The 13,559-nt window shown below is 37.1% G+C and overlaps 1 protein-coding gene across 3 annotated transcripts; it reads right to left on the reverse strand.

Annotated features, from left to right (window-relative positions):
* Positions 1-2,971: 2,971 nt before the first annotated feature.
* LOC113227849 (splicing factor 3B subunit 3) lies at positions 2,972-11,093 on the reverse strand. 3 transcript variants are annotated; one of them, XM_026460910.1, is made up of 17 exons: positions 10,982-11,093; positions 10,475-10,721; positions 9,583-9,753; positions 9,088-9,282; positions 8,430-8,904; positions 7,979-8,136; positions 7,720-7,896; positions 6,940-7,247; positions 6,456-6,611; positions 6,085-6,269; positions 5,739-5,905; positions 5,205-5,409; positions 4,895-5,034; positions 4,429-4,655; positions 3,900-4,350; positions 3,438-3,712; positions 2,972-3,128 (listed from the first exon to the last, which is right to left on the reverse strand). In XM_026460910.1, exons 2-17 carry the CDS (start codon positions 10,698-10,700, stop codon positions 2,988-2,990), a joined length of 3,657 nt encoding a protein of 1,218 aa, XP_026316695.1. In that variant the 5' UTR covers positions 10,701-10,721; positions 10,982-11,093; the 3' UTR covers positions 2,972-2,987. The 3 variants fall into 3 exon arrangements, with proteins under 3 accessions (XP_026316695.1, XP_026316696.1, XP_026316697.1); XM_026460911.1 differs by lacking the exons at positions 2,972-3,128; positions 3,438-3,712; positions 3,900-4,350; ... (1 more) ...; positions 4,895-5,034; positions 5,205-5,409 and having other exon boundaries at positions 5,883-5,916; XM_026460912.1 differs by lacking the exons at positions 2,972-3,128; positions 3,438-3,712; positions 3,900-4,350; ... (4 more) ...; positions 6,085-6,269; positions 6,456-6,611 and adding an exon at positions 7,363-7,405 and having other exon boundaries at positions 7,108-7,247.
* Between the last annotated feature and the right edge of the window lie 2,466 nt (positions 11,094-13,559).

The following is a 13,559-nucleotide window of genomic DNA, read 5'->3' on the forward strand; positions in this document are numbered from 1 at the left end:
GCATTTTTGCGTTCCCTAATATTAAATTTGTACCACTTACAGCATTTACTTGGGTGTTGTTAAGTACGAACAATGTAATTTACAGCGTTTTAAAGGTCCGAGTTTTAACAGTGCAATGAGTGTTACGTGAGTATTTAAAAACAAATATGAACAAGTACAGAACTTCTCCTTACATCATTTTATCCTTCCCTCGCTTAATGACATCGCGACTTACAGCAATCTTTAGGGACTGCGCATGCAGTAGTGAGGGTACTTGTGTGTGGAGTTTTTTATAGCAAAATCGGAAGCATTTTTACTATTTTTAATGAACATATTATTTCTTTTCCTTATTTTATTTTATTATTTATTATATTTAATCTCATTTATTTATTCAGACCATAAGAGTCAGAAATTAATGAACTACCTAGGGACTTGTAAATATGATGCATTTAAATTATAGTAAAATTTACTCAAATCACCACGATTAAAGTGATTTTATTCGACTGAGAAATCTTACAAAGTTCAAAGTTATTGTGATATGCAGGTATGTTAATATGGTTGGGTGATTATTATTCACTAAGTCACTAAAATGGATTTAGATACAATATTGAAAACAAGCATTCTCTGGATACATACATATATTTCTCGCCCTTCTCCCATCGGGGCAGGCAGAGAAATGTTTAAATCTGTAGTGCGTTTCCGTCTTTTTATGAAATTTTTTCTCACTTCACATAACAGTAAGCATCATCATTTATTCAGCAAACTCATGTATCATAAAACCTTATTTCTAGATAGCATGAACCTTGGCACAGCCAATAGCACAGATTACGTCATAATAGTTACTGTCAATACTCTAAACGACTGTAGGTATGTTAAATCATTGATACCATAAACTTTAATTATTTATGAAATAGATACACTTATAAAATATATTCTACACATGCTAACAAATACAAAAACACAAATAATGTCACAAAAGAGAAGAAAATGCCTAGGTGAGCTAAAAGAGAACAGAGAAACAATTTTCTGTTGACGGTAGCATTCGTCAAAGATCAAAACAATCTAAGACTGAAATTTTAAATAACAAATTACTACGGCCATCAGACGGTTTTAATAAATTGTTATCTAATCCAATATGTAACAATCTTCCACCGTGAATAATTTAACCAGATTCAAGAAGCCCCGTAAAATGTCACCAAAAGATATGCAACTCGCCAAACTCAAAACTAGTCTCTACAAAAGTTTGTGATCTGACGCCCACGTTTAGAAACCCTGAGAAAAATTTATTAATTTAATTATATAGTCTGCGTATGGATGGATATAGTTTGATTTTAATTTAAATTATGATCATGATAAAATGTTTCTATATTTTTAAACGACTTCAAAAAAAGGAGGAGGTTCCTAATTCGACTGCATGTTTTATTATATATATGTATGTTACGCGATAACTCCGGTATTTGTGAACCGATTTTCATAATTCTTTTTTTGTTAGAAAGAGGGTACCCCCGTAGTGGTTCCATTTAATTTTGAAGTAAATTATCAACCTCTAAGGGTGGCTGTTCACGCATGAAGATTCATTTTTATAAATAGCGCCTAAATTTTATTATAAGGAACAATTATTTTAATGGTTGATTGAATGGCTATTCTCCAATTCAAGGCGTTTTTCTCTCAATAAACCTTGAGTAATGAGAACCGATTTTTATTATCTCCTGTGTCAAGTCCCGTATAGTGGCGAACTAGGGGATGAAACCGGGTTTGCGCACTTTCCGGTAACCGATTTCAATAAAACTTGGTAATTGTATTATGTAATTCCACGTACTTTTGAGGTTGGTTTTTTTAGTACTCATTTTAATAATTTAAAATATTTAACATGTAGATAATCCTTTTCCTTGCAAGAACCTGGCAATAAATTAAAACAGAAAATATAAGAACGGAAAATGAAAAAGTAATAATCAAGAGTTGTTGATTATTATTTTTTATTGAATTTATATAATTCGTTATAAGGACGATGTAATATGGCACACAAAGTGTCAATGATTTTGTTTTATTGTGTTAAATCTTCAATTCGATTTGTTTCATTGACCTCATCTTAAGACTATGGAAACCAAAGGACATGTTATATTGATATATATAAATCAGACGTTATATGTATATGATGCATTTATCATAAAAATAATAAAAACCTCGTAGTGAATTGTTTCAATAACAGAATATCGATAATATGTCTGCTTAGAGAACACTATCTCAAAATATCGTTATCAACAATCATCAAAAGATACTAACAAACAGGCGATTTAAAATAACCAAAGCAAAATTCGGCAAGACTTATGAATAAACTACTTAAATAAGTCTAACTACACGAGATATTTTGGCTATTGTGTAATTTATAGGCAGAAAAATAACACCGGTTGATGTCCGCCTTTTCTACTGCCGCACCCCTTAAAGTCGCAACGACGCATTTTAATCAATACTTCTCTTTTCACTGTCAATATTGTTGTCCAAATTTATTACAATTGATGCGAATAATTCACCACCAAAACATTTATTTTGACATTTGAAGTACTTTCCTTTGACAACCGGACACGTATATCAAAGGGTACTCCACAAATGGTAAAATGAGGACAGTTAGCATAACGTTACGTATTTTCGATTTCCGTGTTTGATATAAATCAATGTAGTGCTATCTCTTTTGGCTTATGACGGCATGCAGTAGTTAAACAAAGACAATAAAATGTTTTGTTTTCAACGTTTAAATGTATCATCATATAACGTCTGATTTATATATGTCAATATAACATGTCCTTTGGTTTGCGTCTAAGGTGTGCACATACATATTTTTCGTTACTTTGTATTTTTTATACTGATTGTATGTACTTCCAGGGAGTTATTCCCAATCCTTTCATTGGCTAAAGGCGAAGGCAAAGCCATAATAATAATAAAAGAAAATAATTTAGTTATCATTTATCCTTTTTTTTATTTTAAATTTAAAAGTAAAGGTACACAAGGAATTAGAACGCGTATCTGGTTCTGATATCTTCAAGTTTTTTCGAGACCTCCGCCGGCGTTCGTTCCAAGTCGCCAGCTATGGCCTTTTGTTTTGCAGGCTCCAACGAGTTGAACTGCTCGCAGAGGTCGCCGTCTATTACATTCTGTGACAAAAGATATTTCTTTGTAAAGATAATTTACGTGTTTGTTAAGTTAGTAAATTATTTGACAAATTAATAATAATGTTCATTCTAAATACTACGAGCGCTTCTATGGTCGATGCACTCGACTCTCAAGAACGCCGTGACCAGTAGTAAAGCGTGGTCACCATAACGGTGAGCTCACGCATCACTGCTTAGGCACTTCTTTCTCTTACCACAGTGTAACACAAACGCCTCCATACATAAAGCGCCTGTTGACTTACAGTGGATTACGACAATTAGAAAATGTTTATTATTATAAAATAAACACACCTTCACTGGATAGTAATAACTTCGAAATGATAGGTGGTCTCGGCCACACAGCGGCGAGTTTTCACTTCTCATATGCATTTCCAGATGTTGGAAGAAGTCATGATCTTCCCGTGACGTGAATGGTAAGAAAACTCCGAGAGACCCGCTGATTGTTGCGTAGAGCAATGCTTCAGAGCCTCCAGGTATCAATGTTGCTCGTTGCAGCGATGTCACTGTTTCGCCTACATTGAAGTTCACAGTGATTTCTCCTTTCTGTGATGCGCCGTTCAAAAGACCTAAAAAGAGACCATGCCGTTCAAACTGTATGCTTGGTTTAAAAAACCAGGCCTGATATATTTTACTTCAGAATAATAGTATAATCATTGATTTTCATTAGTCTAGCATGTGTAAAATTAATAAGTTTCATCATATTGAAAGATCGTCTTATTAGGTATTGTTATTTAGGATGTAAAGTTTGGTTACCTCTGTCCCATAAAGCTTTATTGCCTGTGGGATCTTCATCGACATCATCGGACACGGAATGTGGTAATCTCAGCACGGCTACATTTCCAAATTTGTCAGACATCGCGACTGTATCATAATCCAAGATGCAAGTGTTTGTGATCCATCTCGGATTTGTGTCGTCAGCGAAAATTATCAACTGGTTTTCTCTCTTTTTGTACTTTACGCAAAATACTGATTCTTGTACGTCCGAGACGAATACTCTCTGACCAATAGTTTTAATATCGACAATGAGATTTGGAATGTGTCTGTTTTCGCACTTGCGCAATAGCTTTCTTCTACCTATGTCGTACAGTCGCAGCATGCGGCCAACTCCGGCCAATAATCTGCCGTTAAACGCTGCCAAAGCTCCCGGGTATTCATCTACGGGTGTTTTGTGAACTAGTTCTAATTTTCCTGTATTCCCATAAATCTGAAAGCAAAACCATGGAATGTCAGTTAAGATTGGTTGTCAGTCAAGTTGGAAAAAAAGAGTATTATTGTGCGCTACCTTATACACGTGTAGACTGCCCTCAGTGCAAGAGCGCGGCGAGAGGATCATGTCCTTGGCGACGCCGACGACGAGGTGTGGCAGCGCGTGTTCGGCGTGACATGCCCAGCGCACGATGCACAGCGACACTGCCGCCTCGTTCTGCTCCAGCTGAAGCTTGAACTGCGTGCTCGGCTGCACGCCACTCGCGCCCATGTCCACTACGCGGATTTGCGACGCCCACATACCTGGTCAATTCGTTGTTTAAGTTCTTACTCTTCTTTTAGTGTACAATATGTTGCAAACAGAATGAGTTATTTTGTTTCCCATGCTTGAATCAAACGACTTACGGAAAATCATTTGGGATTAACGCAGGGATATGATATTGCCACACCCGATTAGAGTCAGTATGCTTGAGGACATTTTCTGATCTTGCCCAGAGGAAGTGGCAAGATTTTCGATAATGGAAAAAGTCGTTAACGCTTACCTACACCAGCTTTTGGTGACGAGAAAATGTTTTCAGGCAGAACGTCGGATAAGAAAGCATCTGCCATCTCACTGGCTAGCTGTTGCTCTTCTGGCCCACCTCCTGCAGCAGCTTCTCTCATTTCTTGTGCCATTTGGACTCTGAAATGAAATAATCTTTGAGAAACTATCCAAGAACAATTAGGCACGTTTTTACCATTATTAACGTGAAATCAGAACTGCAGGTATATCAACATAAATTCAGGTTATGTGTACTACTTTCATCATTTTCAATTTGATGTTCCAATAATGTGAAGAAAATCCAAACTTACCTTCTCTGTTTTTTCATTTCTTCAGTGTAAGCATTGTGATCAGTCTCAAGAATAATGATGTGATTGTTGTCAGAGTTGATGACGAATTTTCTCGGAGTGTACTCAAGCGCAAGATACATTTGGTTAAAGACGGCTCCCAGTTTTTCGAGGGCTAAGATTCGCAGAGTATTGGATGAGATCGCTACGATACCTTCCGCGCATTGCTCTGTAAAAAATAAAAGACTTCAAAAAACATTCAAATATTTTTTGTTTGATAAAAATATTTACAGAATACAATAAATGAAAATGATTTGTCCACGGCATGGTTTTGCCGCCTTCATCGTCTGAGCGACTCCAGCTTGGCTATGGAATATGCCGAGTGCCGCCCTCTACCAAGAGGGAAGGCGACATGATCTACGACGTTGTGGGCCTATCACTGCATGTTGCAGCTACACACCACTCTCACGCGTCGCCACCCGAAGGCAGCGTCGCGCAAAAACGTCGCTGTACATTAGAAAAATGTTTATGTAAAGTATAAACGGTGTCCATATTTACCCGAACTAAATCCTGCAGCATATTCCAAGCATTCATATGACAGTGGTGTAAGATGAAAGCGATTTTGGTAGTGGTATCCAAGCCAGGTTCTTGATGACACTGCTAGCACAGCTTCGGATGCCTGAACACGCACTTTGAATAGCTTTACTGGTCTTGAGCCTAAGTACCTGAAATAGTTCTTTTATATAAAAAAAGTATGGTAAGTTCGTATGTCAGTTTGTAGTAAATAAATCTCAGATCTGGTTAAAAATTCATCAATTTAATTCAGATGAAACACGGAGCGAAATTATGTCATCACTGAAGTTACATAATAGCAGGTAAATTTAATAAAAGTATATTTACTAACCTGGTTCTCGTGTCTGCCAAATCACCACTTACGCTGTCCAGCGTTGTACGTAGTAGCACACCATTGCTTAAACCTATGTTTAAATGTAATGCAGACTTAGCGCCACTCTCAAACGGTTGCTCTACGATGCACAAAGACTCTGCGCCGGCAGGCAAGGCTTGCATAGATCTAGGTGACAAGCAGTCCTGTGAAAAATAGTTATTAGCAACTGCATTTATAATATTTCAAGTAGAAATGTGCATTAATTTGCGATCAGAAGTTTGAGAATAACGCATTTTAGGGTGTTATAATCACTAAGATTCAGTGGTGTCCTGGTATCATCATTTTCAAATTCATGTAAAATTTTCAAGGAAAAATTGATATTTACTTACTGAAGGATCTAAAGAGATGATCCTGACAGTGTTGTCACTGAGCCCCACTGCTAAAAACCAAGCCCTCTGTTCGCCGATGGCTACTGAGCCTAGTGCCATGCAAGATACGTCGGATGACAATTTCTTCCTCTCTGTGTACTCATTCAGTTGACCAGTCTACAAAATTATACAAATACATGAATGTTCTTTCAGTACGACAAATTACTGTAGTGAAAAACAGTACTATGAAACAATTGGTAAATTAAATGTTTGTCCACGGCATGGTTTTGCCGCCTTCATCATCTGAACGACTCCAGCTTGGCTATGGAATATGCCGAGTGCCGCCCTCTACCAAGAGGGAAGGCGACATGATCTGCGACGTTGTGGGCTTATCACTGCATGCTGCAGCTACGCACCACTCTCACGCGACGCCACCCAAAGCAGCGATGCGCAAATACGTCGGTATTATGAGTCTCACAAAATTAATAAAGATTATATTACTTACAGGGTCCATCTCAAAGTAGACGAGTTCTCCACCAGTCAAAGCAATCACGACCTGCCTTTGATTGACAGCGCATTTGACGATAGTCTTCTTGCCTGGGGCTTTCCACTCGTTTACACGCTTGTCAGCGCGAATGTGCCGAATACCATCAGGGTAGACTTGTACAAGAGCATCATTGCCCATAGCATGACAACTGAGTGTCGGGGTCGTTCCCAGGAAACCAGAGTCTGTTACTTCTTCCACAGTTTCGCCGATAGACAGCACAAGCGTAGCATTTACGAACGATACTATGATGTAAGAGTCATACTCCTCTGCAACCAAAAGAAAAAATCCCAGATAAAATAGAATCAGCTAATCAATGATCAAAAACATTTGTTTCCTCTTGACAACAGCTTCCAGAAGACAAATGACGTTTCCGATGCCTACCTTCGAGTTGGTCGACATCGCAATGTTCATCTCCCGGTAGATTCTGAAAAGAAAAACCACTGGTGTTTATGTATAACAAACAACCAGGGTTTTATTAGTAATTTGTTGATAAAAAGGAGCTTTCATATGTGGTGATTGTAGCGTCATGGTTATTCAGTAACACGGACCAAAAGTTTTTAATCATTAATGCTCCTTGTAGTTGGTTTTTTATATGGTCAATTTTGTAGCAACAAAATTGATTGATGAGTACACTGAATACTACATACTTTTGCAATTTTTTTCTGCCTCTCGTATTTTTCTAATAATGGATCTATTATAAAGCACACAAGCCACATTATATAACACCTGTTAACTTACCATCCTTGTGTCTTCTGACAGTCCAAACAGCATTTGGTGAACCTGGTAGTTCTGAAACAGCCATCTCTGCCACTTCTAAACCATGCCTGAGGGCTCGCAAGGAGGACCTGGGGCCTCTTCCACATGCTAGATATACTTGTGGAGTATCCTCTCCAGCCAAATCTGCTACATGGCAAGCTAAAATGTTAAAATTAGTAGTTAGACAATGTAACTGTGTTATGAGTTATAAATAGAAATACATCAGCAACTATTTATTTACCTAACACAGGAGATAACGAGTCCAATTCATCAACAAGCACCAAATTTCTTAGGGGCCTTGGGGCAAAGAAGAAAGTGTCGCCTTCTTCTAATGGCATTGCTGAACTGAATTCTGGTTCATCATCTTCATCTCCCAAATGTGCAATTTGGTACAAATAGCTGAAAACACAAACAAATATATTTTGTGATATATAATAATCTAGCATGTTAAAACTTAATAGTAAACAAATAAAATAAAACAATTAATTATTCATACTTGTTCATCTCTCATCAGTGTGCACTCACCCCATTTAAAAGGGAGGACCTTGGTTCAGAGATGTCTTTTATAGCATGTTTGAATAGAGTAAAGCTCAAAATAACAAGACTCTATGGTTCACATGCTTATAACCATATATAATGTGCAGTAATACTTCATCATCATCATCATCATTCAGCCATTCAGTAATACTTACTGGTTCCCAAATTCACAGGCAACAAACAGGAATCCCGTTTTTAAAACACACATTGCTGAAGCCACTGGGACAGTGTCAAAGTATTTCAGTTTAATTTCTGTGACCATATCCTCATCAGTTTCTATGGTAATTTTGAAGATGTCTCCTTGTTCTGTTTGGGCTAAGAAGAAGAACATTGACTTTGTCTTGTGTGTTGCTGAACATACAAATATCATTCCTCTTTCTGGGTCATCCAAGTCATTTCTTCGTCGGGGTATGGGACATCGTATATCATGCTGATCACCCAAGTTTTTGTATGTCAAATAATTTTCTGAACAAATCAAAACACCAGATGGTCCGTCATTACCACCAGGTACTGTTATCAAGAAGTTGGCATGCTCTTCTAATGGTTCACTATACTTTCGGACAACATGGTTCAATCCTAAGTCTAACTCATAGAATGTTAGTGTTTGTTGTGTTTTTTGGGCTGCTTCACCTGTAAATTGAAATTGACAGTTCTTCAGAACTTCATAAAAACAGTAGGTGTATTTGAATAATAGCAATTTACTCATTAATAGAGGTTTAGGCGTCACTGTCAATCGGAAACACGGACCTCAAGATAATCATTGATATTTTTAACTAAACAAAACATAAAAAGAAGAAACAATGCATTTATTACCTGTAGGGTCAGCATCTGCCTCTTCATAGTCAATCTCTAGACAAGCAAACATGGGGTTCTCAAAGCCTACATCCACACCAACCATGTGATAAACAAGTGTGTTAGATTTGTGAGCTTCCAATGGTGATGAAATTGTCAACCTTGCTTCTGCGTCTCTGTTCAAAATGTATACTAATTTCTGCTTTTCAATTGCACCTGTAAATAGAATTTAGATGTTAACAGGTAGGTAAAGTTAAAATTGTTAAAATGCAAATTGTACTGATAGCTCAGATCTGGTTAAGAGTTCTTCAAAATATTTCAGATGAAACACGGAGCGAATAAGTTGACATCATTGACAAAATAAATAATATAATATGCCATCTTTACATCATTTACCAATAATTTAATAATAATTCACTAATAATTCCCAATAGAGTAAATGATGGTTGTTAGTGATTCATCACCAGGTTGCACATTCCCTTAATGATGCAACCATAATAATAAACTAATACCTACCAATCATAACAGCTCTGCCCTTAGGATCAATGGCCAGATATTGACCAGGTACAATGCGTCTGCAACCTGACTTGCCAAATGTCTCTTGATGGACTTTTTCCATAATATTTTTGGCTGGAATGTACTCCAATATAACAATACGTCCAGAATCTGAGCCAATAACTATGTAATCTGTAAACGAGATAAGCAATTAGGATATTATTCGACAAATAAATATTAAGCAACATCACAAACATTGCTCTGATCCCAGAGCAACTGAAGCCCTTGTGTTATGGAAATCTGAAATTACTACCACAAACACCCAGACCCCAAGGCAATAGAGAAAAGGTAATTTTTCTACATTGCCCTGATCAGAGATAGCAACACCATGAAAACTGATGTGCAAGCCGCTTGCCAATTGAGGTTGTCTACAAGTACAAAAAGGGCCACTTGATATAGTACAATACACTTAAATCATTGGTGTACCACCACAACATACATCCCAGCAAATTCTATGACATTTGCCAAGAGCGACATGTTGGCTTTGTAGTCTTTGCACCTAGTTATCCCATACTCCCCTTGTATTAGGGGTATGGAGCAAGACGATGCAGTGTAGCATATATTAACATTACAAAGCACTGTGAAACATTTTAATAGGTGTTTGCACACCTCAGTCTCCGAGTCGACTCATAACCATGGCCAGTGCAGCCTGGATGAAATGTCGAGATATTCGGTAGGTGTGCAAATACCTATTACAATTATGAATTAATATTAAACCCGTTTCAAAATGTGGGTTGATGCAATGCGACACATATGAGTGTAACTTAACTATTGACCTATTTACAGTGACCATGTGCTCTAGATAGGTTATTACCTACCACGTGGGATATCAAACTACGGCTGCGTTTATTACCTTTCGTGCCTCCTGTGAGCCTAAACGACATCATAGAGCGGATTATGCCGAATATTTCCACTTTCAGCAGGGTATGAACTTTGCCGGTGTTTGGGTCTGGTCGAAGAAGTTCCAGTATTTTACCACGTGATATCACTATTTCTTGCTGTTTTGTTCCCGAGAAATTGCCGTGAACGGCATGTGTAATGGCTGTAGAGCCTTGTAGAGTTAAATTGTAAAGGTACATGGCGCCGGCTTCACTTTACAACTGAAACAATAACTGATATTACTATTACATTACGCCAAGACAGAAGTATGTAGATTATAGGAAATAAAAATGTTAAGCTCGTAACTAACGAAAGTAGTGACAAACCTGTACTTTCGAATGGGTGAGCATAATTTTCTATAGCACTGAATAAACGACCACGATAGATATGAATACCCATTGTGGAGATACCTACAAGTGCACACGTAAATATGACGTGAGATACGAAATATAACACAGTATATTGTTAAATTAACACTCACCAGTAATAAATGAAATCAGATCGCCGCTGAGCGGCTTGATACAATTTTTATTAACAATCTTTTGGCTTCTAGGGTTCAACGACAGCAAAATGGCGATGAAGGGACGTGCCATTGCGATTAACCAATAGAGTCGCAAAGTGAGCAGATAGCCAATCAAAATGATGCATTTTTCAATATGGCCGTAGTTTATATATCGAAAAAGTTGCCATTTAAAAAAATTTAATGAGACCACCTAGTCACTTCCCTACTTATTGATAGTACTACTTGACACAAGATGGTGCTATACATTTAATAGCTACGCTATTTGTCAAGAGATGTCGCTATTTGGATAAAAAAATAGTCAATGGGTTTTTATTAATAAGTAGAGATGGCATTGTTTTAATTTCTCCTGAGTAATGATCATTATTCTGAGTCATGGGGTGAAACAGCGTTGACAGAGACTATCGATGGCTAAATACGTAGGTAAAAAATATTTAAACAAAAATGTTTAAATACTTTTGTAATTAACATGTTTACAATATTAATTACGAAAGGGTCAAAATCCTTTCGGTAATTAATATGTTTACCATACATTTTTCGTGTAAAAAGTACATACAGTGTATAGCATAAAAAAGTAATAAAATTGTTAAATAAGAGTTAATTATTGAATTATGTTCATGTGAATATCTTGAAATTTTTAACAAAATGAAAGTGGAGTTAGTATATTTAATTGTATAGCGAACCAAATATTTTTTAATTATTGTTATTCATTATAATAAGCATTATCTGCTGTGTAGGACACGTTATTACATATTTTGAATGCTATTTTAGGAATATAATATATGTATTATATTAATACGTGATCCACACGTTTTCATTTCATTAAATAATGTTATATGCATTGTTTTTTTACGAAATCTTATAGAATTTTGCATCGGCCTATTCCAAATTTCAATAAAGTATGTATTACATTTTGAAAGGGCTTTGCTTCATTGTAGCGCGTCTTTTAATTCTATTTTTTGGTCGCGCCGACACACAATGTATCCTGCTCGACTCCGGCGCACCTGAGTATGCCGAGCTGTAGATTATTATATCTTTTCGAGCCATTTCACTTTGTGAAGCCGCTTTAAGCTGTCGCCATCGAGAAATGTTTTACGACATCCAATTTGTGGGTTCGCTCGGGGTCACAAATCGCCACGTTGAGAGATTTGAATTGGAATTTAAATATTTATATGTAACATTTGTGTACATCGGTTAAGTAGCAACTACTATATATATATATAAATATATATGTAAAATTATAATATACTTACTATACGTATCTAGATATAATTTAAAATACACAGTTGAGGTCTCATTTCCGTATATGGAAATACATAGCTTTATCAGTAAGTATATGGTAGTTACGTCGGCAGTCAATTATTTCCTGGCTGTGGCCGTCCGGGTCACGATTTGCGCAGGGGGCGGCCATCGACGACTACGGCCTCATAGCTGCACGTGTTTACATTGAGTCTTGCCAATATAATAATTTGCAATCACACCGAGTAGTAAGTGATTACACTATTTGGGCTTTTTCGTAGTAAATAGAACAGAAACGTTTGTACGCAATAAAAAAAAATTGTTAATGGGGACCAGGGTACGTTTTTAGGGTACGGTACACACTCAACATAGCCCTAGGTTACCAGGGAAACCCTGTGTCGTGGGTGCTTTGGACACACACATAAGCAACCACAAATTAGACCCAAACTTACGACAGAAAAAAAATGTAGGCCATACAAATATTTCTCCCGGCCCGGGAATCGAACCTGGGACCTCTGCGTGGCAGTCCGGCATGGTAACTGTTATTATATATAATGTATTATATATATATATATATATATATATATACAAAGCTACAAATCTTGACTCACTTAGAAAAATAGCACGCATACTTCTCGATATGGTGGAAAAAAGATATTTATACCGTTGTACGCGGATAGGCTCCAAGGCAAAGAATCAACTATACATGGGGGGATATTTGTGGACTTTTATGAGATACACCTTGGTTAATTTCTGCGGAAAGTAAAAAATGTTCGAAATTCAAATAAACAAGATGGCCGCCATACAAATTTCGAAGCCTTCTATCACGGAAACTATTAGAGATAGATAGGAGGTGCTGGAAGGAATCTCATAGAGGGTAATAGTGGTCAACTGCCTGTGTAAAAAAAATTCAAGCTGGCGAATCCAAAATGGCCGCCGAAGAAAAACTTGCTTCGATATGGCTGAAAGTTGGCATGAGGAGGTCTTTAGGAATCCTTAATAATAATTTGGGGTCAAAAGTTTTTTTCGCCATTTTTTAATATGGCTGCCACATTGTTTTTTCGTTAAAAATAGCTGTAGAAAGAGACTCGCTCTGTTTCAGCTGAAAATGGACATATGGAGGCCTCTAGGGGTCGTATTCTAGAACTCTACTCAATGCTTAAGTCAGGACTTGAGTATGATTCAAAGCACTAGAAATCATACTCAAGTCCCTGCCATTAGGGTCGTATTTCCAGTGCTTGTGTTGCCAGTGCAATCCTGACTTGAGCATTGAATAGAGTTCTAGAATACGACCCTAGAA

This window comes from Hyposmocoma kahamanoa, unplaced genomic scaffold (assembly GCF_003589595.1).
Source record: "Hyposmocoma kahamanoa isolate Upper Pololo Valley unplaced genomic scaffold, ASM358959v1 220, whole genome shotgun sequence".
NCBI lineage: Eukaryota > Metazoa > Arthropoda > Insecta > Lepidoptera > Cosmopterigidae > Hyposmocoma > Hyposmocoma kahamanoa.

Bases quoted from the DNA above. Each gene is read 5' to 3' on its own strand.
- LOC113227849 (XM_026460910.1), bottom strand. From the start codon at position 10,700: ATGTACCTTTACAATTTAACTCTACAAGGCTCTACAGCCATTACACAT. The intron at 8,905-9,087 runs GTAATAAATGCA...TTCAATTTACAG, and splicing joins GGCAGATGCTGACCCTACAG to GTGAAGCAGCCCAAAAAACA. The intron at 6,612-6,939 runs GTAAGTAATATA...ATAATTTTGTAG, and splicing joins TCTACTTTGAGATGGACCCT to ACTGGTCAACTGAATGAGTA.